Below are 27,891 nucleotides of genomic sequence, written 5' to 3'. Positions count from 1 at the left end.
TATCAGAGCACATGACTTGGGGCAGCTGGGAAATTGACAATATGTCTAGCCCCATGTCAGATTTCAAAATTGAATATAAAAAATCTGTTTGCTCTTTTGAGAAATGGATTTCAGTGCAGAATTCTGCTGGAGCAGCACTATTAACTGATTCATTTAAAAAAAAAAACATTTTTCCATGACAGTATCCCTTTAAATGATTATCCAAACGAAACCTGAACCCTTAAAAGTCACGTAAAGCTCTCGAAAACTGAATGCGACGATGTTCTGTTCATAATTGATCATTGGAATATTCAAATTATGGTTTGTTTCTACAGCATATTTTGGATTGGCCCCAATCTTAACCAGCCAAATCCAATAATGATGGACTCACCCCTACATTACAGTAAAGTGTAAGAGCCCTGCAGCTTTTTACCAAAAGAGTTTGAGCATAATATCCCCTCTGTAGAACGAACTCTGCAGATATTCATATTTGGCACTTTAAGATAAAATCATTTGTGGATCCGGGAAAGTGACCCCTATTTGACGCTGCTGTTTAATACTTGAGGAATCTTGTATATTCTGCAGCTTCTAGGCTTTTCCATTTATATTGCAGACTGTTGGGTTTTCCGTGCACCTCACTTAGCTCTTTTGGGGAAAGTCGCTGCAGGGCCCTACTTTGATTTCATTGATTTATGTCATGAGAAAGGGAAACGACTATGAAAATATACAGTACCTCTTCCTGGTTTCTATTATTCATACTGATGACATTTACAAGAAAGCAAACCTGCTGTAAAAACCTACTCCACCAAACCTAATTAAGCTCAAATAACCTTCTTTGTATGAACTTCGCTTTCAGGTCAGTTTTACATCTGTTTCCACTTGCTACGGACTGCTTATATAGTCGGGTAAATCTCTAATCAATACATCTTTACTCTGCATCATAAACGGAAAAAAAAAAAATGGATTGAGATTGTAAGAAACACACAGTAAAACCCTCTTTTACGCAAAGCAACCCTTTAAACATGGGTTGAAATCAATATTCCGTCTATAGCAGTAGCAAAGTATAGGGAAGATACAGTATAAGGTAAAGGGGTTTTACGCTTTGTACGAAATCTAATGGCATTCGGGTTTGAAGCATGAGCTTATTCGGGTCAACTTTCAGGCTACACTTCATGGAAGTCGTTACAATACTCTCCCAATTAGACAAGAACATCTAGCCATATTTAGGAGTATTTAAATTACAATTTGCATATCTTTTATTTCTCAGTCGATATTTATATAAAACGTACCAGTGCTGTACTGTATGTGTGACTCATGAACACCCATCTTTTTGTTTACCTGAGCCACCAAACAAAAGAAAAAGAAAGGAAACCTGTGCAAAGAACCAAAGATAGAAAATCTTGATGTCAAGATCATTTGGTTTTAGGAAGGTCCTTCTCATTGAATGAATGACATTCCTCCACCTTCATGTAGAAGAGTAACAGTTCATGGGAAACTCTTTTGGTTCATTGGTTGCTTAATCCACGTAGTCCCTTTTTTAACTTGTCTTGGGCGCGAAATGCTTCTTAATGGATGGAAGTTCAAGTTGATAGTCAGTAGAACCCATCTAATTGAGATTTCAGTTCTTCAAGCAGAAGATCATGTCAGTAATATTTCCTCCAGGGGATCAGGAACTCCAAGCATGCCAAGCTCATGGGACATATTAGGAACGGATAACATTGTGTTCACAAGGGTAGGGGACTCTTCGTCGCTAATGCAGTTCAGCGCAACTTCATTCTCGTAACAAAAAGAACTGCGACCCACCAGCGCATATTTCCTCTCTGAAAGTTCTTTCGCGCTGCAAGTGGGCATGCTGGGTACTTCATATGTGCTGTTAAAGTGAAGGTAATCCACCTCGTAATAATTGCGTTTCTCAAAGAGTACTGGCTCGAAGCGACTTCCCCACAAGATCTCAGAGGGAAGGTAAGAACTTCGACATTGTGTGGTCATGGCTGTGGCCTCCACCATGCCTTCAAGGATTACAACCAACTCAAAGTTAGCTGCCTCCAACTCATCCTTGCCGATCTCATATAGCGGGGATTCTTCATCAATCTCATGAACAATGGTTACCGGAGACACCAGGAAGATTCTGTCTACGCCGCTGTCAAACCCAACATTGATATCAGTGTGATCCAGAGGGAGGTACTCGCCTTCAGGGGTGACACGAGGCTGGTTAAGAAAATAAGAATGCAGGTCAATATCACAACGTTTAATTAGAAAAACAATGCCTATTTATATACGTTCTAAAGGTGGGTTTTCATTTTGTTGTATCCAAAGAACTGGCCCCCTGTGCATTATAGATCAATAACTATTGTACAGATCAGTTGTCAAAAACATTCTGTTTATCTAAGTCAACTTCTGTGGCTTATTCTTAATCCCTAAGCAGTTAATGTTGTAATGTAAAACATGGCTTCAAAATGAATATCTTAAGTAGTTGAAAGAAGGGTATATCTGCCGGACTAGCTGCGCCTGCACATGTTCCATGTTTCAGCAGCAAATTGGATCCAGCTTCGACCAGAAAAGGGACAAAATCATGAGGCTTTGTGATGTGATTTGTTGGAATCCACTTAAAAAAGATTTGTACAGTTTGCGGTGCACATGGCAGCCAGTGTGTCTCTAAAATTAGATGCAGATTGTATTGCGTGTGTATTTTTAGTTACCTATATATATATATATATATATATATATATATATATATATATATATATATATATATATATATATATATATATATATCACTCTATGTTCAGGCAGCTCTTTACAGCAGAATTATACATTCATAGAACAGACAGGGGGTAGTACAATAATAATCACAAAAGTCTCACAATTGGTTCACAAGAAAAGAACATTTGTCTTTAATCATGGTCTGTTAAGTGCTTAGCTTTCTCTTCGGGACAGATAGATATGAGAGAGAGAGAGAGAGAGAGAGAGAGAGGGATGGATGGATAGACAGACAGACAGACAGACAGACAGATAGATACAGTAGATAGATAGCTCACCACTATTTTTTAAAAACCATTAGGCTGGGGTGCAATGAGGCTGTGACCACAAAATACATATAGTCAAATACAAGATTCCTCTGCACTCAACCCATTATCAATATATTTAAGACAGAGACATTTTGTGTATTTGACTATATGTATTTTGTGGTCACAGCCTCATTGCACCCCCGCCTAATGGTTTTTAAAAACTAGTGGTGAGCACAACTTTCCCCTGTTTGTTATAGTTATACAAGAGCAGTGACCAGCTCCATGTTGTAGCTCCCACCCTTCCCAGCTATAGTCAGGTGATCCCACTGGTGTCTAATAAAAGGGCAGCCAAGTTTGGGAGTTTTACTTTGAAAGCAGCAAGTTAAGTTGCAGGTAAAACCAAGTCCCTTTGTAAAATGTATAATGAAGCAATAGAATTCTTAATGAATCAGATAAAATTGAGCATAGGACTGGCCAGATATGGGATGACTTTGACGTAGTTGGCCAGCTTAAATATATTGCAATATATGGACAAACAATCCCTGTTTTGTTTAAAGGGTAAGACATTTTTTAGTAGCAGTATGCACAAAATGTCTCTGTCTTATATATAAATATATATATATATATATATATATATATATATATATATATATATATATATATATAGATAATAGATTGATAGATAATAGATTGATATATAATATATAGAGAGAAAAAGATAGACAGACAGACAGATAGATAGATAGATAGATAGATAGATAGATAGATAGATAGATAGATAGATAGATAATAGAGAGAAAAAGATAGATAGATAGATGATAGATAGATAGATTTATGTTTTTATCTTTAAATATTTTTGACTTTTACTGCTGTTAGGCTTGTCCTCACTAATCATTCCATTAGTGATACATAATTAATATAGTTTACGTTATACAGTATAGTTTAATATAGCAAATGTTCAGGAGCCAGGCTAGTAGACAAACCTTGGGTAATGTTTTGGCAGAGGTTTTTGGTATTTTTGGTTCAACTTGCCCTTTCAGGTCCAACATTTGGTAATCCAATATCTAGGGCAGCAAATAAGCCTTCCCCCCAAAATTTACACTAACCTTCAAGATGGGCTTTCAAGAGTAATTAGAAGAGCAAAGCTGTATTCTCCCCAAATACAAACTGGCCTTTATGTTGGTTCCCAGCCATTGGTTCTGACCTGCCTAGAGGATCAAGCCACAAAGTTTAGGAACCACTGTTCTAATGCAAGACTACATGGATTGTCTGCTAGATGACTTTTGTCTAAGGCTGCACTGCTGGCCCCTATGTGGCTGCAAAAACACACCCAGAATGGCTGTCTCAGATTGCAGTGTCGGACTGGCCCATTAGGATTCCAGGAAAACTCCCAGTGGGCCCAGGTGTCAGTGGGCCTCTTGCTTCTAACCATGTGGCTTATTTCATGGTCATTCCCTATTTCTTTCAAGGCCTTAATAAATGAAGAATAAAGAATAGTATGTAGAGATGAAAGATTTAGGAGAATAAAGAGGTTGCGTGAAGAGAGGAAGAATAATAGTTTGGAAAGTGGGCCCATGGACTAAGGTTTTCTGGTGGGCCCCTGACATCCCAGTCGACACTGCCTGATTGTTTATGTTTGGACTATGTTTGCAGTGGGATACAGAAGACAGTATAGGTGACTATCCCCTAGTAATTTAAACACCATGCCCCATATGTAATAATAGGCATTAAGTTTGCTCAGGAGCAGTAACCCATAGCAACCAATTAGAAGTTTGTGTCCAAGAAATTCTACCTGTGATTGGTTGCTATAGGTTACTGCCCCTGGGCAAACTTAGTGGCTTTAATTACATAACCCCCCCCCCCCATGACTCTTCTTTGACTGTATCCCATTAAAAAGCAAGCTGAGATTTGGCATCTTGGCCCACTCTGAACTAGTATTTTCTGCAGGTGTATAAATGACTGTGGAGAAAAAACCTTGAACCCCCTGTATGTGTAATTATTGATAGACAGGGGTTCTGATGGTCAGCACACACAAACACATTAGATTTTCAGCATTTATTTCTGTTATGAATCCCAATCTGTGCACTGACAGGCAGAGAAGTGGAGAAATGACCTGTGTGCTATTAGCTTTAGTTCCTATAGGCTGATATAGAACTGTAAGAAATAAAGATTGTGTCTATCAATAAATATTGAATTTACAGTTGTTAGAAAGACCAATACAATCTATAAATTTGAACCAGGTATTTTGTATATTGGTTGCTACAGGGATATCATGAGCCACAGCCTTTGTCTGTACATCTAGGGGCAGATTTATCAAGGGTCGAATTTCGAAGTAGAAAAAGCTTTGAAATTCGACCATCGAATTGGAATACTTCGGATATGGAAGTCGAAGTTTTTTTTACATCGAATTTGGCCATTTGTGGTCAAAGTAAAATCACTCGATCGAACGAAAAAATCCTTTGAAACTAAACGATTCAAAGTATTTCATTCATCGATCAAACAATTTTTCTTTGACTTCAAAAAACTTAGAAAAATGCTCTAGAAGGTCCCCGTAGGCTAACATAGCACTTCGGCAGGCTTAATTTGGCGAAATATTGAAGTCAAAGTTTTTTTAAAGAGACAGTACTTCGATTATCGAATGGTCGAATAGTCAAAGTTGAAGTCATAGTATCCTATTCGATGGTCGAAGTATCCAAAAAAATTACTTCGAATTTCGAATTTTTTTTTACTTAGAAAATTCCCTCAAATTCACTTCGACCCTTGATAAATCTGCCCCCTAGTATTACAGGAATGGGATCCGTTACCTAAAAACCTGTTATCCAAAAAGCTCCGATTTACATTAAGGTCATCTCCCATGGTTCCAAGCATTCTAGATAATACATAGGTCCCATGCCTGTACAGCATAGTTTTCACAAAAGATGAAAGATGTTTTTGCATATGGTGGGAGAGAGCATTAAAAACATATACAGGTATGGGACCTGTTATACAGAATGCTCCAAACCTGGAGTTTTCAGGATAACGGATCTTTCCATATGTTTGTGAAGATTCTCATTCATCCAGGTCATGGCATATCTGTGGAAATAAGCCAAATCAACTGGACTTGCTGTGCTTTTCTTGTAGAAGTTTCCCCAGGCATCCAACTTGTTTTCTCAATTCAGGGTCCACCAAACCTATACTGTTAACTAAATATCTGAGCTTATCTGGTATCATTTGCATTAGAGCTACCCCAAATACTTCCATTTTCATGTGCTAATCAAAGTAATATTAAAGGAGAAGGAAAGTGACCAAAGCAGTTTATGGCCAATAGATTAGCCACAATAGTGCAAGCTATAACACTATATTTATTCTGCAGAATGCTTTATTATAGCTGAGTAAACAACTCTAGGAGCGCTCTGTTTGTTTAGGATAGCAGCTACCATATTAGCTTGGTGTGACATCACTTCCTGCCTGAGTCTCTCCCTGCTCACTCATAGCTCTGGGCTCAGATTACAGCAGGGAGGGGAGGAGGGAGGGGAAAAAGTAGGGGGAGATAGAGAGGAGCAAACTGAGCATGCTCAAGCCCTAGCCCTGGAGGTATATGCTGAAAACAGGAAGTCTGATACAGAAGCCCATGAGTACACAATAGAAGGAAAGAAATGTGGTGTTTCTTTTGACAGAGGACTCAGAGCAGCATTACTTTGAGGGTTTACTGGTGTATTTATATAGACCTTTCTGATAAAGTTTACTTAATTTTAGCCTTTCCTTCTCCTTTAAACAAAGCCATATTGCATAAAAATAAACCAATGCGCTACACAAGAATCGATAAAACATTACGGACAATATGATGAACATCAAGAGAATTCCAAAGAATATAAACATACGACAACCACTAGTCTACAAAGAAAGAGTTGACTTGACTTGACAATACAAAGCAAAGCTCCATTGGCCTATAGTAGAGAGCAGTAGGGAACTACATGATAGAAGGGAAGAGATTCAACAGAAACTGGAAACTAAAACCACACTGCCTGCCACTCCATGTCTTAATCCCTAGTATACAGTTTATTCTCAGCAGAAGACCTCTCTTATCCAGAGGTCAACATATTAATTGTACAACATCTTAGGAATGCATTGTCCATCTATTCCTCCTGTGACCACCTTCAAGTTCCTCTTCCAGCTACATCTCCTCAGTGATCTGCTTTAACTGTCCTCATGAAAATGTTCTCTCTGATGCTAGCAATAGACTATCACAACTCCTTCTATCAATATACAGTTATGGGACCTGTTATCCAGAATGCTCGGGACCTGAGGTTTTCTGTATAAGGGATCTCTCTGTAATTTGGCTCTCCATAGCTCAATTCTGCTAAAAACCTTGTTAACATTAAAGGGGTTATTTATCAAAGGTCGAATTTTAGAGTTTATTATACCGAGAATTCATAACTCGAGAATGGTTTCTAATTTAAGAAAAAACTCGATTCATCTGGGCCGATTCACTAACTTCGAGAGAAGGATTCGAAGTAAAAAAAACTTCGAATTTCGAAGTGTTTTTTGGGCTACTTCGACCATCGAATGGGCTACTATGACCTTCAACTACGACTTCGAATCGAAGGAATCGAATTAAAAATCGTTCGGCTATTCGACCATTCGATAGTTGAAGTACTGTCTCTTTAAGAAAAATCTTCGACCCCCTAGTTCGCCATCTAAAAGCTACCGAACTCAATGTTAGCCTATGGGGAAGGTCCCCATAGGCTTTCCTAAGTTTTTTTTATCGAAGGATATTCCTTCGATCGTTGGATTTAAATCCTTCGAATCGTTTGATTCGAAGGATTCAATCGTTCGATCGAAGGAATAATCCTTCGATCGAACTATTTGCGCTAAAATCCTTCGACTTCGATATTTAAAGTCGAAAGATTTTAATTCCCAGTCGAATATTGAGGGTTAATTAACCCTCGATATTCGACCCTTTGTGAATCGGCCCCATCATGTTCGGAGTTAACCCGAATGCTTGAATTAATCGAGTTTTCGGCAGGAGAAAACTTGAATGGCTCTAATTGTTTGAATTTTCAGGCAAAACCCTCCGAAAAAAAAACATCATGGCTATTAACACCTTCAAATGGCTCAAGGTACTTCTGCCATTGACTCCTACATGACCTCAACAGGTTTTAGATGGAGCTATTTCCAGGGTTGGGTTATAATAAATCTTGAAAAATTTGCTTTTTTTAAATTGAAAAATGCGATGTTTGACCAACAAAAGAACCTCGAATTTTCGTTGAAAACACAACTCAGTAGGCTGGTTTTGCTTCCAATAAGGATTAATTATTTCTTAGTTGGGATCAAGTACAAGCTATTGTTTTGTTATTACAGAGAAAAGGGAATAATGATTATAATTATCCGATCAATATGGAGTCTATGGGAGACGACCTTTTCGTAAATTGGTGCTTTCTGGATACTGGCTTTCCTGATAACGAATCCTACACCTGTACTCTGGTTCAGTACTAGAACTGTCTCCACTTTGCTTTACAAATGATGGATTTATATAACATGTGTTTTCCAAATCTGCTCCCCTTCAGTTTTTTCAGTCCTGTGCAGATGTATCTTATATTACATTATATCCATATATGAGGCATAAATATATATACATGTATCAGTACAGCATGGAGAGGGGAAAGGGACAACATCTTGAACTGCTATATTGTTTACGGACATGTTATTATGGAATTAATGGCAGCATAGCAAATAGAGGGCTGGGTTGTTGAGGGCATATGACCTGAATAAACTAACAGCAGATGGAGTCGATTGAACATCCTCTTTCAGCCCTGCCCTAAGGCAAGTTTCATTTTCCATGAATTCTCCCATTAATACACAGTAAAGATACAGTAGGATGTCAGAGTAGCCCAGCTAGATTTGCATGTAGCCACGTTGCGTGCCTTAGTGCAGGTTTTTGCTCACTTAAAAGCATTAATTAAGGTCATAAAGAATTGTGCTAATCTGCTGAAATCTAGGGAGGAAGTCTTGGCGTAGGCAAGTGACATTTCACATACTCTTCATATGAATAATTGCAAATATAATGAGAGATTTACACTTTTGCAGAAACATTTCTGTAGACCCTTTCACTTTGCTTTTAATGAACGCTATAGTTCGTATAGTACAGGTATAGGATCTGTTATCTGGCAACCCGTTATCCAGAAAGCTCTGAATTACGGAAAGGCCATCTTCCATAGACTCTAATTTATCCAAATAATCATGATTTATAAAAAAAATTATTTCCTTTTTCTCTGCAATAATAAAACAGTTCCTTGTACTTGATCCAAACTAAGAGATAATTAATCCTTATTGGAATCAAATCCACCCTATACAGTTTATTTAAAGGATAAGTAAACCTTTAAAATAAGTGAATGTATAATTAATGAGGGGGCTATTCTTAGTGATTTTGCAATGTGCATTCATTATTTATTTTGTTTTTATTCCAAGATATTAAGGGATACACTTAGGGGCAGATTCATTAAGGGTCGAATTTCGAAGTTAAAAATACTTCGAAATTCGACTCTCGAATTGAAATCCTTCGACTTCGAATATCGAAGTCGAAGGATTTAGCGCTAAACGTTCGTTCGATCGATCGAAGGATTTTTCGTTCGATCGAACGATTAAATCCTTCGAATCGAACGATTCGAAGGATTTTAATCCAACGATCGAAGGAAAATCCTTCGATCAAAAAAAGGTTAGCAAACCTATGGGGACCTTCCCCATAGGCTAACATTGACTTCGGTAGGTTTTATCTGCCGAAGTAGGGGGTCGAAGTTTTTTTTAAAGGGAAAGTACTTCGACTATCGAATGGTCGAATAGTCGAATGATTTTTCGTTCGATTCGTTCGATTTCGTTCGTATTCGAACGAATTTAACCAATTCGATGGTCGAAGTACCCAAAAAATACTTCGAAATTCGAATTTTTTTCATTCGAATCCTTCACTCGAGCTTAGTGAATCGGCCCCTTACTGTTAATATGAATGAATTGTGTTACAACAGCACCACCTGCTGGTCAGTTTCCCACCAGTCTGACCAGCAAGTAGTCAAGGAAGTTGTCAGGAGAAAGAAAGAGGCTGATGTTCTTCTGCTTACGAATAAAATTAGAAACCTTTCTCACATCTTTCCTAAGCAGAAGAACATCAGCCTCTTTCTTTCTCCTGACAACTTCCTTGACTACTTGCTGGTCAGACTGGTGGGAAACTGACCAGCAGGTGGCGATGTTGTAACAAAATTCATTCATGTTAACAGTAAGTGTATCCCTTAATATCTTGGGATAAAAACAAAATAAATAATGAATGTATATTGCAAAAGTGCTTAGAATAGCTCCCTCATCCATTTTACATTCACTTATTTTGAAGGTTTATTTATCCTTTAATGTTTACATGATTTTCTAGTATTTGGAGATACAAATTACAGAAAGATCCATTATCCGGAATACCCCAGGTCCCAAGCATTCTAGACAAAAGGCCCCATACTGAATAGTTTTCTCTGTTCATCACAGAATAGCTATTTTCCCTAGAATTGAAATTTACCTGAAGAAGCTGCGCTCGGACATGCGCTTCCACCAAGTGGCTCTTGCGAAGGTTTGCGACCCTCCACATGAGGCATAGCTTCTCATCTCTTAATGCAATCACAGCATTTTCCGTGAAAACAAGAGTTTCATTCCTCTTTTTGGGTTTGGCTATTTTTGCCATGATGGCTCCAATGATGAAGGCATCAATAATACACCCCACAATACACTGGAGGACCACAGTCAACACAGCCATTGGGCATTCCTCCGTCACGCTTCTGAATCCGTAGCCGATAGAAGTTTGTGTCTCTAATGAAAACAGGAAGGCGGCCATAAAACTAGTGACTTGTAAAAAGCAGGGGGAATTGTGTGCCTCCTCAGAGCCAGGTTCGGGTGGTGGTGCCAGGTCCCCATGCAATGAGGCAATTAACCAGAAAGTAAAACCAAAAATGAGCCATGAGACCACAAATGTAAAGGAAAAAATGAGGAACATCCATCTCCAGCGTATGTCAACGCATGTGGTAAAAAGGTCCGTTAGGTAGCGTTGGCTTTTCTCACTGAGATTGATAAATTCTACATTGCAATGTCCATCTTTCTGGACGAATCGACTGCGCTGGCGAGTAGGTTTCGTATGCACTTTGCCATTGCGGTAGGGGGTAGGCCTCATCGCCTGTGTCAGTTGTGATTCCTCTTCCTCGCGGAGTGGGTCAGGGATATCTGTACTGAATCGACGGATGGCACGTGCTACCCCCATGGCCAGTGCACCCCGGGGGAGGATGGTGGTGCTAGCCAGCTTGGCTGAGAAGGTGCCAGATGGATGAGAATGTTGGTATCCTGGTGGTTTAAAGGCACAGAGTGTTCATCTTGCAGTGCTTTTAGCCAACCCTATACCAACAGAGAAAGCAATATATTAATACATTATTTAAAAACACATGCATAGCAATCCTGATTGGATGACTGGTGCTGCCTGATGCTGTATTATTATCATCTGTACATATTGGGCACATGTTTTTTTTACACACTATATGGTTTTGGCCAGAATTCCAGCATCTTTGCATGGGCAGCAACATTGCTCCTGCAAGTGATCCTCTAATGCAGTGGTTCCCGAATTAAGGTATTGCTCCACACAGGGAAGATTAGCAACTTGGCTGAAAGATCAAGGGACAGTTAGGATCATATTTGGCTAGAATGCATTACTGTTACTGAAGCCCAACTTAAAGTTCAATTCAAGGAAAATTGATGCTGAACACTTATTTTATGTCTTAGATCAGTGATTCCCAACCAGTGGCTCTTGTACAACATGTTGAGCACCAACCCCTTTGGCTGTTGCTCCCAGTCAGGCCCGGATTTGTGGCGAGGCCACATAGGCCCGGGCCTAGGGTGGCACATTTTTGGGGGCGGCATGCCGCCCAGCCACTCTGTGGGGAGCCTGTGCTCCCCAGTGCTCCGGTGCTCGCACGCTGGCGCTTTTGCACCAGCGTGTGGTAGTGTGGGCGGGTGCTAGGACCGCGCGGAGCGCACGGCCTAGGGGAGCCCGTCCAGCGAATCCGGTGCTGCTCCCAGTGGCCTCAAAGCAGGAGCTTATTTTTAAATTCCAGGCTTGGAGGCAAGTTTTGGTTGTATAAAACCAGATACACTACCAAACAGAGCCTAGAGGCTACCATATAGCCAATCATAGCCCTTTTTTGTCACCCTTTTTTTGTGTTGCTCCCCAACTCTTTTTACAAATGAATGTGGCTCACAGGTAAAAAAAGATTGGGGACCCCTGTCTTAGATATTCTGGAAACTATGGCTGATAGAGCAATGTTATCATATGTGTGTAATCTTGTTGTTGGCTAATGGTCATGGTCAAATGTTTGCCGAATCTGAATCCTGCTGAAAAAGACAGAATCCTGGCCGAATCCAGAACCGAATCCTGTATTCGGTGCATCCCTAGTTATAGCTCTCTCAACATGTAACAGCAGCATGACACAGATGTGTCTGTCTTTTTTGCACCTAACATACAATGCACTGTGTTTAAACGGGGCCCTTAATGTATATCTTAGTAAATTTGCATTTTTTATTAAGTTTAAGGATGAGGCAACCTTCAACTTTCTACCTTCTGCAGAATCAAATAACTCCGCATCCCTTCTGTCCAAGCTCAACTATCTGAAGAATGGTGGGGCTTCCATAAATTCTCGATGGAGATTCAAAGATCCCTTATTATCACTATAGCGCCTGCTACCAAATGACCCATCTCTTTGCTCCTCGTGATTATATTACAATTCATTTAACCATCAGCAGTAATGCTTAAATACAGGTTTATCCTAAGGGAAGCCTCTTAGCACTTCTTTGTTGACTTGTTTGTGTTTACCTTGAGGCTATTGTCCCAGCACCTCCCACTGCAATTCTGTCTCCTTGTGTGACATAAGCCTTATCTGACAGTTTCCTACTGTTACTATATAGTTACTTCCCCAAGAAAAATTATTAAATATATGGTTCAGGTACTTCTTTCCTTTTATTTGTTTTCTGGTGCTAGTATTATAATTAGGATGTAAAGATAAATGCACATATATACTATGATAATAATACATTTGTATTGGTATCTTTTAGTGTGCGTCACTGCTAAGTTGGTCGTTCTGAGCATCACAATAAGGCAGCACCCCATCTACAAAATCTGCATTTTTTAAAATAAAATAACTTAATGGATTAGGGATGTCCACGTCATTCTTTCACTCTGAAAGTCAGTTTCATGACAAATTTCATATAGTTTAGGGGGTCCTAAAATAGTTTTGCTGTGGGATCCAGCATCTTGTAGTTGCAGTACTGTTGAAAGTCAACACATCTACAAAAAAGTGATTAGTCACTGCATTAGCATTATCGATGTGCCTTTCAAACTTTTTGGGTTCTGGTCCCCCTCTTTAAAGACCAACCTTTATTCAGGGTTCCCCTGGACAATGGGGTTACAGATAGTTCTAAGAGTAGCTAAGATTTATCTCCAAATCTCACCCTAATAGGTGTTCAAGTTGGGCTTCTAGCAGTATCTTATTAGGCATCTCCAGAAAGCTCACTCTACCAGGCCTTTAGACTGGTTCCCCATCCTTGATCTGTTTCAGGCACCCTCCAGTTTGGGAACCATTTCTGTACTATTTGTTTGACACTCATTCTTAAAGCAATTGATAGAGTAATACTAAAGTTGTGTAATCTCATTGGCAAACCTGATCATTTTTCCTGAAATAAGTAGAACTGTAACAGAAATAGGCACCGATCTATTGGGTCATACTGGCTTTAGTATATATAGTCATAAATCCAGTTGGTGGTGTTACTGAATCCCTTGAAGGAAACAAGTGGGCTTTTTTCTGATGGCCAATAACATGGTCTGATATCACTCAGCTGAAATCATGATTGAAATCCACCATATATAAAACTGTCCAGATTCTGATTAGAATGTTGGAGCTGATGTCGAAATTTACCATATAGACAAATACAAGAGGTCCTCTGCACTCAATCCATTATCAATATATAATACACAAAAGCCATGAATATCTTGTAAATTATATCCTTATAAACGGTGAGTACTGATGTCATCAGTTATAAACGGTGAGTTCTGATGTCATCAGTTATAAACGGTGAATAGTGATGTCATTTCTGTCACATGACTCACTGAAACTTGTGTATTATAATAAATAAAGTACCCCCAGTTGCAAAATATGAGGATATTAGAAGTTACCTCAGAGTTCCATGACCTGTATAAAAACGTTTGGCATTCGGCCTTGTGTTTTTATATGGTTATGAAACTCCTCGGTAACATAATATCCTTATCATTTACAATAGGGGGTACTTTATCCACTATATTAAAGACATTGAGACATTTTGTGCCTTAAGCTACTAAAAAATGCCTTACCCTTTAAACAAAACAGGAGTTGTTTGTCCATTTATTGCAATATATTGAAGTTGGCCAACTACGTCAAAGTCATCCCTGGTCTGGCCAGTCCTACACTCAACTTCCATCTGATTCATTAAGAATTCTATTGCTTCATTATACATTTTACACAGGGACTAAGTTTTACCTGCAACTTACTTTCTGCTTTCAAGGTTAAAACTCCCAGATATGGTTGTCCTTTTATTGGCCACCACTGGGATCACCTGACTACAGCTGGAAGGGTGGGAGCTACAGTCCGGTGAGCTCAGTGGTGGCCAATGGGTTGAGTGTAGAGGACTCTTGTATTTGTCTATATGAATTTTGTGGTCACAGCCTCATTGCACCCTCCCCCTAATAGTTTAAAAATTAGTGGTGAGCACAACTTTCCCTTGTTTCTTATAGTCAAACGTGACCATATATTTTTTTATAGTCAAAATTGACCATACGTGCCCATGCTTGACCTCTTATTGCCCTACTTGCACAAGTGACAACCTTAACGTATAAAACTGCACCGAGAATGGAAATAAGAGGTAAGTCTAGAATTGTATTGTGGAGGTGCGGCTGAGCTCCTAGATGTATAGCTCCTCTAATATTTCCACTAGAGAGAACTTTCAGTGCAGTGTATGTTTCATGGGAAACTGTGTAAACATTTGGGCTTGTAAAAAAGAATAACTAAATGATGGGTGTAAGGCTAACAGGAACCAGGCATAAAGTTGTGTTCTCCTTGTGTTTTATGTCCAATGCTATGTCGTTCTTTATTAAAGTCAGTGGATTGAAGTTGCGTTAAATTACAACAGTCGTTTAGTTTTCATATTTTGATTGGAATTAAATACATATGAGCAAATCCGCACCGTGTCCTCCGGTCTATGTGGGTCAAATCCTTCTCGTGGCTTTGGCCCTCGTGACAGCTAGAGACCTCACACACACACACATACACACACACACTTGTCTCCACACAAGAGCTGCTTATGTTTCCATATAAAGCAGATGTGAAGCTTAGTGGCAGCAGACGAGGAATTTCATGACAATGTCATATCTAATCTCCGACAAGGTATCCAGTTTAAATGTGAGGTCAGTGATGCAGCAAGAAAAGGAAAGGCTCTGATTCCCATGTTGACAGCAACGTGAGAAAGCGATGGTCCTTATTCCAAACGGTGGAGGTTGAGATTGTTTAATGTTACATTTAAAAAGGCCTTACTAGTTTATTAACTGCAAGTTCTTTTGAAATCCCAGGGAGTTACAGGAGAACTAAATCCTAAAAATGAATAAGGTTAAAAATGCCATATTTTATATATTAAACTTATTGCACCAGCCTAAAGTTTCAGCTTGTCAATAGCAGCAATGATCCAGGACTTCAAACTTGTCACAGGGGGTCACCATCTTGGAAAGTGTCTGTGACACTCACATGCTCAGTGGGCTCTGAGCAGCTGTTGAGAAGCTAAGCTTAGGGCTCGTCACTAATTATCCAGCAGAAGATGAAGTTGGTCTGTAATATAAGCTGATGCTACAGGGCTGATTATTAAATTTGATGCTAATTGCAATGGTTTCTGTGCTGCCATGTAGTAATCATCTGTATTAATTACTAATAAGCCTTATATTGTGACATTTCTATTCTATGTGTACTGTATATTGTGAGTGGGTCCCTAAGCTCAGTAAGTGACAGCAGCACAGAGCATGTGCAGTGAATCAGCAGAAAAGAAGATGGGGAGCTACTGGGGCATCTTACTGCTAAAGGGCTGTGGTTGCCTTGGGCTGGTACAGAAGCACAAAACATGATCCATATCAATTACATGGAATGGAAATTCAGACCCTAGCAACCAGATTGCTGGAATTGAAAACTGGAGAGCTGCTGAATAAAAAGCTAAATAACTCAAAAACCACAAGTAATAAAAAATTAGAACCAATTGCAAATTGTCTCAGAATTTCACTCTCATGTGTCATACTAAAAGTTAACTCAAAGCTGAACAACCCCTTTAAATAAAGTACAGTCCAAAGTATGGACTGCATTTTAAATTTTTTTTCAATAAACAATTATTTTTACTTTCATATTTGTGGCCCTGCGGATTTCCTAGAGTGCCAGGATGCCCTTCTTTGTCTTTTTGCAAGATTAAAGGGATACTGTCATGGGGATAAAATGTTAATAGTGCTGCTTTAGCAGAATTCTGCACTGAAATCCATTTCTCAAAAGAGTAAACTGATTTTTTTATATTTAATTTTGAAATCTGGCATGGGGCTAGACATATTGTCCGTATTCCAGCTGCCCACAGTCATGTGACTTGTGCTCTGATAAACTTCAGTCACTCTTTACTGCTGTACTGTAAGTTGGAGTGATATCACCCCCCTCTGTTCCCCCCCCCAGCAGCCTAACAACAGAACAATGGGAAGGTAACCAGATAGCATCTCCCTAACACAAGATAACAACTGCCTGGTAGATATAAGAACAGCACTCAATAGTAAAATCCAGGTCCCACTGCGACACATTCAGTTACATTGAGTAGGAGAAACAACAACTTGTCAGAAAGCAGTTCCATCGTAAAGTGCTGGCTCTTTCTGAAAGCACATGACCAGGCAAAATGACCTGAGATGCACCTACCCACTTGCTGGTTCAGGAATAAAATTTTATATTGTAGAGTGAATTATTTGCAGTGTAAACAGTATCATTTATAAATAAAAACGACACCATAAAAATCATGACAGAATCCCTATTACAGTATCTTGAAAGCAGCCATGCACAATTGTAGAGGATCAGTGACGACCATGGGAACCACTATTGCGACAAATCCTTGGAAGAAAAATAACTCTTTTATTGGCTATGCACTGTATTCGGGAAGGCCCCATTGCAGTCCGTGATATACGCTGTGTAATCAATGTAAATCCAAACATGCAGCACCATCTGAATTCATATGACATCCGTACTTGGCCTATAGACTGTCCTGTGCCGCACTGCTGTGCAAGTTAATTAGAGCACATAACACTGTCAGGCTGTGTAAAACAGTTATGGATCCAGCCTTGATGGCAAAACTTTTGAAGTGGACTCCCTAAGGCATGGCTTGTCTGTTTAATAGGCTGTTAGCTTTAACTCTTGCACTGCTGGAAGCTAACATGTAAAGAACTAAGCTGCCCTTCATTGATGGGTATTTTTCAATGGGATTTTTCTAATCGGCAGCCAGTGTATGACCAGCTTAAAAATAAGGTGAACTGCATTCAAGATATTGATCTGGGGATAAAGATCTCCTCTAATGTGTTTCTTGTTTATAACATTACAAGATTTGTGGGGAGCATTAGATCATTATGTAGCACAAGGACGCTGATAAGTATGTAAGAGCATATATACAGGTATAGGATACATTATCTGGAAACCCGTTCAGTCTATGCAGCAGAGAACCTCCCCCTGCAGTGCTATGATTCGCCATCTAAAGGCAATTTCCATCTTAAAGGAGAAGGAAAGGCTAAAACTAAGTAAGCTTTATCAGAAAGGTCTATATAAATATACCAGTAAACCTCAAAGTAATGCTGCTCTGAGTCCTCTGTCAAAAGTAACACCACATTCCTTTCCTTCTATTTTGTACACATGGGCTTCTGTATCAGACTTCCTGTTTTCAGCTTAAACCTCCAGGGCTAGGGCTTGAGCATGCTCAGTTTGCTCCTCCCCTCCGTGCTGTAATCTGAGCTCAGTGCTATGATGGAGCAGGGAGAGACACAGGCAGGAAGTGATGTCACAGAAAGCTAATATGACAGCTGCTATACTAAACAGACACAGTGTCTAGAGCTGTGGATAGAAAAGTATTTTAAAGAATAAAAATGGTGTTCTGGCTCGCACTGTTGCGGCTAATCTATTAGCAATAAATTTCCTTGGTAGCTTTCCTTCTCCTTTAATAAAAAAAAAAAGTACAAAAAAATTGGATTATGGAAAGGCCAACTCCCATAGACTCCTTTATAATAAAATATTTCACATTCAAAAAAATGATTTCCTTTTTCTGTATAATAATAAAACAGTACTTTGTACTTGATCCCAACTAAGAAATAATGAATCATTCTTGGAAACAAAACCAGCCTATTGGGTTTATTTAATGTTTAAATAATTTTTTAGTAGACTTAAGGTATGGAGATCCAAATGGAGATCCAAATTACGCAAAGATCTCTTATCCGGAAAACCACAGGTCCTGAACATTCTGGATAACAGTTCTCCTACCTGTATGGTAAATGGCATGAACACACCAAAGCAGTGGGTTCATATCCTCTGACCAAACCATTAAATACTACTACAAAAATAAAATAAATAAATGGATAAATAGCTGCACAACAATTATGTGCACCACTGGATTTCCACTGAACTTTGCACTGTGACTCTATCAAGCCTTCTGGAGTCCTCCATCAAAGTCCTCCTTCTACAAATCCTTAACTTGCAAATACTCAATTAAATTTTTTTGGTGGTTAGCACTTAAAAACTTGATAAATTCGATGTATTCAAGATTTTTAGCCTATAGCTCGATAAATTAGAGGTATTCAGGGTTTTTTAGCCTATAGCAGTGATCCCCAACCAGTAGCTCGTGAGCAACATGTTGCTCTCCGACCCCTTGTATGTTGCTCTCAGGGTCCTCAAAGAAGGGGCTTATTTTTGAATTTCAAGCTTGAAATTAAGTTTTAATTGCATAAAAACTAATTACAGTCCCAAGTAGAGCTTCTTGTAGGCTGCCAGTCCACATAGGGGCTACCAAATAGCCAATCACAGCCCTTGTTTGGCACCCAAGGGACTTTTTTCATGCTTTTGTTCCTCCCCAATTCTTTTTACATTTGAATGTGGCTCACGGGTTAAAAAGGTTGGGGACCCCTGCCCTATAGCTTATTAAATTCGAAGTATTCATGGTTTTTAGCCTATATCGCAATAAATTAGAGGTATTCTAGGTTTTTTTTAGCCTATAGCTTGATAAATTCTAGATATTTGAGTTTTTTTCCCTCGATTGCATTCAATTGAGTTTTTTACATTTGGATGTATACATAAATAAGCAAACCTTTGAGTTTTGAGTTTAATAGAGGTAGAAATTAACCTCACAACCTCAACCTTTCATAAATAACACCTTAAGTCTACTAAAAAAACATTTAAATGTTAAATAAACCCAATAGGCTGGTTTGCTTCCAATAAGGATTAATTATATCTTAGTTGGGATCAAGTACAAGCTACTGTTCTATTATAACTGGGGGAAAAAAAGGAAATCATTTTTAAAAATTTTGATTATTTGGATAAAATGGAGTCTATGGGAGATGGTCTTCCCATAATTCGTAAATTTCTGGATAACGGTTTTCTGAATAACAGATTCCATACCTGTGCTTTATAGTTGTAGGTTTTTTTCATAACCATGCTGTTTGTCAGTTGTGGATTGTTTTATTGCATCATACAATTAGAACAGACAAAAACTACCAAGGAATCACAGCTTTTTTTTTTATTTAGTAAAACAAAATCTGCAATTTCATTCAATTTAACTGCTGTTAAATTGCTGTAGGTTACTGTGCTGCTGAATTAACCCTACAGTCCCATTGGGTGCATTGAGAGCACGGTTAATGGATATGGTTTGCCTAGGGATGAATTAAACAAAACTAATGTACTATGTGTTTTCCTTTATACAGCCTGTGGGGACAGAGCCTGGGAAGGAAGAGCAAGTTCTCTATTTTCAGATGTATTCATTGACTTAAATTGGGCCAAATGCCTTCAACTATTGAAACAGAGTATTGTATGAAATAGGGACTGGGAACAAACAGCTGTGTGGCCACGCGTTCCTTGAAAATGAATACGGAACATTCAATATAATCTGCATTCTAGGCCTGTGTGTTACTGAACTCTGCAAATGGACTATCTCATGTATTCAGGCATAGATAACTATCATTATGGTCTTAGCCAACTGTGCTAAAGGCCATTACTTTCAACAGGCCCTGGTTTAAACGGTCCCTAGGCTCGAAAACAATCGGTAGGAACATTCATTAAACCTCAGAGACTCTTTACCCCTTGGTATTAGGAATTATTTGCACTCCCCACTCTGCATAAAAATAGTTTGTTAGCATTTTGGTTTCATAGCTTAAATAGTTATCCTGTAATTGCTGCTATACAATAGAGCATTAAACAGAATTGCTTATGAATATGACTCTGTATGAAAACATATAGTTACGTAATAGGCTTTATGGCCCACAGTTCAAGGGCATGATAGAGCTTTCTCATTCTTATATAACACATCCGCTTAGTAATGCACAGCAATTAACTCGGCTTTGTTACAACAACATTAAAGCCCATCTTCCTCAAAGCATTAGATTCAAATATATAGTTTCCCTTTTGTTTGTGTGTCAGATAATTGCATCAGCTACTTGTCTCTGAACCTGAGACTGTCTATAATACTTGTCTCTGGACCTGGGACTTTCTATAGAACTTGCCTCTGAACCTGAGACTGTCTTTAATACTTGTCTCTGGACCTGGGACTTTCTATAGAACTTGCCTCTGAACCTGAGACTGTCTATAGTACTTGTCTCTGGACCTGGGACTTTCTATAGAACTTGCCTCTGGACCTGGGACTGTCTATAGTACATGTCTCTGAAGCTGGGACTGTCTATAGTACTTGTCTCTGGACCTGAGTCTATAATATTTGTCTCTGGACTTGGCACTGTCTATATTACTAGTCTCTGGACCTGGGACGTTCTATAGTAATTGTCTCTGGACCTTTGTCTGTCTATAATACTTGTCTCTGGACTTGGGACTGTCTATACTACTTGTCTCTGGACCTAGGACGTTCTATAGTAATTGTCTCTGGACCTGGGTCTGTCTATACTACTTGTCTCTGGACCTGAGACTTTCTATAAAACTTGTCTCTGAATCTGGGACTGTCTGTAGTACATGTCTCTGAAGCTGGGACTGTTTATAGTACTTGTCTCTGGACCTTGGTCCATCTATACTACTTGTCTCTGGACCTGGGACTTTCTATAATACTTGTCTCTGAAGCTGGGACTGCCTAATAGTACTTGTCTCTGGACCTGAGTCTGTCTATAATACTTGTCTCTGGACTTGGGACTGTCTATACTACTTGTCTCTGGACCTGGGATGTTCTATAGTAATTGTCTCTGGTCCTGGGTCTGTCTATACTACTTGACTCTGGACCTGGGGCTTTCATAGTACTTTCCTCTGGACCTGGGACTGTCTATACTACTTGTCTTTGAACCTAGGACTGTTTCTAGTACTTGCCTCTGGACCTGGGACTGTCTATACTACTTGTCTCTGGACCTGGGACTGTTTCTAGTACTTGCCTCTGGACCTGGGACTGTCTATACTACTTGTCTCTGGACCTGGGACTGTCTATATAGTATTTGTATCTGGTCCAGGGACTGTATATAATATTTGCCTCTGAACCTGGGACTGTCTACACTACTTGTCTCTGGACCTGGGTCTGTCTATAAAATGTATCTCTTCAAATAAATATATTACAGAAGTGTATTGCCCTTTTACCCAATGACTGGTGATGATTGACCCCTGTTGGATATTGCTATTAGGACCAGTGGTCTGATATGGTCCTTGCTCTATGGGATTTGCAGATGTGCCAGTTAGATATCAGTTACATATATGACCGAACCCTGAGCAGATATCAGGCAGGCCATTGCTTTGGCCCCATACACAGGACAATAAACTAGTGTACATATATAAATACACATTATATAATTATCAGTCCCACCTCACTCACTCATACACGTACAGCAAAAATTTATATTATCAATTTTAGCCCTATTTTATTTCTTTATTCTAAAGAAACATTGTCATCAAATAATAATGTTTACATTTTGGGAAAAGTGTGACATTCTAACAATTAAAGTATTGCTTTGTTGGGAATTGATTTTATGAAAGGAGATATGAACCTTCAATTGCAGTGTTGCTCCACCCCGATATTGATGTGGTGCATCTCCCAGCATCCATTAACCTATTATCGTATTTTAAAGCTTGCCGGGGGCTGTAGTCTCGCAATATCAGCGATGAATTCTTAAAGCAACACTGCTCAATAAAATTTTTCTAGAACTCTCCAGGATCTTCAGCCCTCTTTAAGGAGCAGTATACCCACTTTTCAACATGAGTTCAATAAATAGGGCTTGTGCTTAACATACTTTTTGCTTTTTTTTTTTTTTTTAATTGAGCTGAACATGGAAACTGGAGCTACTACATGTTAGGTCCTTGCGAGGTAGTTCTAAATGAATTCTCTACTTTGCAAGGACTAAACATGGAGGTGCTTCAGTTTCCATGTTTGCCCTGTTTAGCTGAAAATCTAACAATTTGTAAAATTGTAGCTATTTATTTTGCCTTCACTAAGATGATTATTGTACTCTGAGCATATTGATAGTATTATTGCATGTTGCTTTGTAGCTGAGTTCATCTGGTCTGCAGACACCCCAAGTTACACTCTCCTGGTTTTAATTAGATATTGTATACAGGTATGGGACCTTATTCTGAATGCTGTGGACCTGGGGTTTTCCAGATAATGGATCTTTCTGTCATTTGGATCTTCATACTTTAAGGGGCACGTTTACTTAGCTTGAGTGAAGGAATAGAATAAAAAATACTTCGAATTGCGAAGTATTTTTTTGGCTACTTCGACCATTGACTACGACTTCAACTTGGAATCGAACGATTCAAACTAAAAATCGTTTGACTATTTGACCATTCGATAGTCGAAGTACTGTCTCTTTAAAAAAAACTTCGACCCCCTACTTTGCCACCTAAAACCTACCGAGCACCAATGTTAGCCTATGGGGAAGGTCCCCACAGGCTTTCTAGCCAATTTCTGATCGAAGGAAAATTGTTCAATCGATGGATTAAAATCGATTATTCCTTCGGACGTACGATCGAACGAATAGCGCTAAATCCTTCAACTTCGATATTCGAAGTCGAAGGATTTAACTTCGACAGTCGAATATCGAGGGTTAATTAACCCTCGATATTCGACCCTAAGTAAATGTGCCCCTAAGTCTACTAGAAAATCATATAAACATTAAATAAACCCAATAGGCTGGTTTTGCCTCCAATAAGGATTAATTACATCTTAGTTTAGATCAAGTACAATCTACTGTTTTAATTTTTTTTGTTTTATTATTTTTTTTAAAAAATTAGGATGATTTGGATAAAATGTAGTCTATGGGAGACGTATTTGGAGCTTTCTGAATAACGGGTTTCCAGATAATGGATTCCATACCTGTATTTTCCTTTTATATAATAAACAGTTGCCCTGTTGCCACTGGGAGTTCTTTTTTTAGTCTTTGTGTTTCTAAGCCGTGCGAAGGTTACACCGTGCCACTTATATTTAAGCCCTCCAGCCGTACAATATCGTGTCACACAGAGGTTCCACTGAATTCTGACACTCAATTGTTTCGGCTCATTCGGAAAGTATTCAAAGACAAACCAAGCACACAGAAAACCCCCCACTACTGCCCGCTCTTTCAATATATTGTGGTAACTGGAGCAACATTTTGTTTTCAAACCATCCTATTAAAAACTTGAAACAATCCGTACCCACCTCTTTATTAGCTGGTGTAACCCAATCTGCAATATTATTATAACATTTTGCTTTTCTAGTGTCCTCGGAATGATATAACTTACATGTACACAGAATAAAACTGGGGCGGAATATTCTGCTCATTTAATTGCCTCCTATTTCTATCATTACATCAACTGTTTCATTTGCTGGCATTTAGTTGAACCGATTACTGTAATAAACATAATAAACACGAACCACAAGGATAAACAATACATTCATTAAACTCTGTGTGCTTCTTCCATAACGGAACACTGTTCATTTGAAACTGTGCAATGTCCTAACTTTTCCCCCTCCATTTATCACTTTCAATTTCTTTTGGTGATTATATAAGCAAAGAAAATTAATGTATTACTTAACATCCAGTAACACCCCTTTTTTTTAGACACAGTCCATTTTTGAAACAGAAAAACTATTTACAAAGACATTATACTGCTATATAAACTATATTTAAGTATACCTTTAATTTACATATTATTATAATATATACAATATTATATATTATATAATATAATCCCAAACATACCCTTGTAGCTGTTATTATATCTGAAATTTACTACATATTAAGGCTCTATCGATCAGTAAATGTAAAATATACAATACAGGTATGGGACCTGTTATCCGGAAACCCGTTATCCAGAAAGTTCCGATTACAGAAAGTCTCCCATAGACTTTATTTTATTCAAATACTCCAAACAATTTAAAAATTATTTCCTTTTTCTCTGTAATAAAAAACAGTAGCTTGTACTTGATCCAAACTAAGATATAATTAATCCTTATTGGAGGCAAAATCAGCCTATTGGGTTTATTTAATGTTTAGATGATTTTCAAGTAGACTTAAAGTCTACTTCATACTTAAAGTATGAAGATCCAAACTACAGAAGAATGAGTTATCCGGAAAACCCCAGGTCCCGAGTATGCTGAATAAAAGGTACCATACCTGGATATTAGTAAATATACAGTAAATCTGTGTATTATACTTAATAGACTTGTACTTAAACATATATATATATACGATTGTTTTGCCCCCCAATATGGATAACCTTCGTGTAACTTGGAGCTTTCTGGATAATGGGTTTTTGGACAAGGGATCTCAGACCTCTACTTAGATATACAGTATATTATTATAAATATAACCCATACATTGCATATTGTTATAATTAAGAAAAGGTCCCAGATAAATGATTTCATTGTAGTACTTTGTATTATTAATAGTAACAAAATATGGGTTATATGCCTTAAATTACTGCATATTTTTATACATGTGAATATGCAACATTTTTTATACCCCAGATATACTACACATTGTTATTCCCTAACTCTATACTACACATGACTAGTAACGTTTTAGTTTGCATGCAGACCTTTACAGAACCCTATGGGATGCCCCAAATTCCTATCTCTAGAAATTAACCCTGTCAACACCTGGGAGCTCCCAATGAAGGCTGATTACTTTCTGTGACAGCGGTGCCTCCAATTATTCTGCTTGGAACGTGACCTTTCTGTAAGAATGTAATGTGAGCCCTTGTCGGCCCTGATATTTATTGCCCTGAAAATATTCCTCCGAGCTGATAAAGCTCATACATAAAAATTGTTTTTCCTCATGCGCTAACACGTTATAAAGGCTCTAATTGTATTTTCTGTATACACAGTTTGCACACAAGGCATATGAAAGATATGTTAGTACTAGGGATGCACCGAATCCAGTATGCGGTTCGGGATTTGGCCAGGATTCAGTCTTTATCAGCAGGATTCGGATTTGGCCGAATCCCTCTGCCTGTTTGAACCGAATCCGAATCTTAATTTTCTTATGCAAATTAGTCTCGGGAGGGAAATTGTGTTACTTTTTGTCAGAAAACAAGGAAGTAAAAAATGTTTCTACTTCCCATCCTTAATTTGCATATGTAATTTAGGATTTGGTTCGGTATGCGGCCAAATCTTTCGCGAAGGATTCAGGGGTTCGGTCAAATCCTAAATAGTGGATTTGGTTTATACCAATATATATGGGATCTGTTATCCAGAAATCTCTGTATTATGGGTTGTCCATCTCCCATAGAATTCATTTGATCCAAGTAGTCAAAATTTGTCTTTTTCTCTGTAATAATAAAACAGTACTTTGTACTTGATCTGATTCTTATTGAAAGCAGAACCAGCCTTTTGGGTTTATTTAATGTTTATATGATTTTCTAGTAGACTTAAGCAATGAAGATCCTAATTATAGAAAGATCTGTTATCTGGAAAACTCCAGGTCCTAAACATCCTGGATAACAGGTCCCATACCTGTATATATATATATATATCATAATGCACCTATTGTAAACTCACAGGACTTCTGGGACTCTGAGATGACTTTATATATTCCTATATTTTGCAGTATGGTGTCCATTATTTCTCATGCTATGCAAGATTCATTACGTCATGTGACACAAGCTACATCACAGGCCACCGATTAGAACTGATGACATCATTGAGCAGAAGGATATATTTTACAGGTTAGTGTTTAGTGTTAATGTTTATAATATATAATAATGTCATGTATGTCTTCCTTCTTCGGTTCAGCATCCTCTTCAGCAGTATATGATATGATATGAAATATGCATACGCTGGTGTTTAGACTTGGTAGTTTTCCTATAATATATATATATATATATACATATATATATATATATATATATATATATATATATATATATATATATATACTGAATGCAGATATATATATACACATATACACACTTACATTATTCTATTATGGCAAGGAAAGATGCAAATATGCTTACTTAAAGGGGCTGTTCACCTTTAAATGAAGTATTAGTATGATGTAGAGAGTGACATTCTGGGACCATTTGCACTTGGCTTTCATTTTTTATGTTTTTTGAGTTATTTAGCTTTTTATTCAACAGCTCTCCAGTTTGCAATTTCAAGCAATCCAGTTGCTAGGGTCCAAACTACCCTAGCAACCATGCACTGATATGAATAAGACACTGGAATATGAATAGGCGAGGACCCAAAAAGAAATGAGTAATAGAAAGCAGCAATTTGCAGTCTTTCAGAGCATGTGTTTTTAGATGGGGGTCAGTGAGAGCTTCAAACAGTCAGAAGGAATTCAAAAACTATAAAACAGAAAAAAAATTAAGGCCAATTGAAAATTTGCTTAGAACATACGTTAACCACCGCTTTAAAATTTCCTTCAATGAATGTACAAAAAGCAGCACACACACAGGATTTGTGTAGTAAAAAAAATAAAAATAATATTTTAAAATCTTTAGGATAAGTTTTTCTTTGTAGTGAAAGAGAAAGCTTTTTTCCCCCTAATTCTGTAACGAGCACAGGCACTCAAATACACAATACTTTCTTATAGAGTAACACAATATTCCATAAAGTGCAACACGACTGTCCCCTTAAATACATGGACAAGTCACTACGTAGACAAAGCAGAGCTCAATATCAAGTTCCTTCAGTGACTTTATGTACTTTCTTCTCAGCCTGTGTCACGTAGATCTAACCCCCTTGTCCTGGCCTCTTCTGAACTCACCTCTTTATAACAGTCTGGGACACATCGACTTATTGTGAGCAAGAAATGTTACCCCAAAGTAAAGCCTGAGTAAAAAGCAAATCTGTGCCAGTCTTACCTTTCATATCGGCGTGTCTTTGCAACATAGTCACTTCTCTCTTTAATGCGATAATTTCTGCCTATAATCACATAAACCGGTTTTCCTCTTTTCCTTCTTCATGCGGTTTTTCTTTTTTTTAAAAAAAAAATCCCTCCTTTGTTGTGCGAAATGCACAAAGTGAATTCTTTTGGAGTTCTTTCCTTCCTTGCAATGTTAGTGTGCCGGGCAATTCTCTGTCAGTGTCTTTGCTTCATGCTGCCAGGGCTACATGTGGGCATCTCAGAGAATAAAATTAAATCACCACTGAGGTGGCTCAATCCTTTGATCCA

The 27,891-nt window shown here is 38.3% G+C and overlaps 1 protein-coding gene across 1 annotated transcript; it reads right to left on the bottom strand.

Moving 5' to 3' along the window:
* Window positions 1-124: 124 nt before the first annotated feature.
* kcnj14.L (potassium inwardly rectifying channel subfamily J member 14 L homeolog) lies at window positions 125-27,891 on the bottom strand. The gene is made up of 3 exons (XM_018226401.2): window positions 27,581-27,891; window positions 10,519-11,381; window positions 125-2,187 (listed from the first exon to the last, which is right to left on the bottom strand). Exons 2-3 carry the CDS (start codon window positions 11,248-11,250, stop codon window positions 1,618-1,620), a joined length of 1,302 nt encoding a protein of 433 aa, XP_018081890.1. The 5' UTR covers window positions 11,251-11,381; window positions 27,581-27,891; the 3' UTR covers window positions 125-1,617.

The sequence above is a fragment of the Xenopus laevis genome, chromosome 7L (assembly GCF_017654675.1).
Source record: "Xenopus laevis strain J_2021 chromosome 7L, Xenopus_laevis_v10.1, whole genome shotgun sequence".
Classification (NCBI taxonomy): Eukaryota; Metazoa; Chordata; class Amphibia; order Anura; family Pipidae; genus Xenopus; species Xenopus laevis.
Note: the sequence above shows the minus strand (reverse complement) of the source record. Positions and strands in the feature narration are given on the sequence as shown.

Bases quoted from the DNA above. Each gene is read 5' to 3' on its own strand.
- kcnj14.L (XM_018226401.2), bottom strand. From the start codon at position 11,250: ATGGGGGTAGCACGTGCCATCCGTCGATTCAGTACAGATATCCCTGAC. The intron at 2,188-10,518 runs GTAAATTTCAAT...TTTCTTAACCAG, and splicing joins TCCGAGCGCAGCTTCTTCAG to CCTCGTGTCACCCCTGAAGG.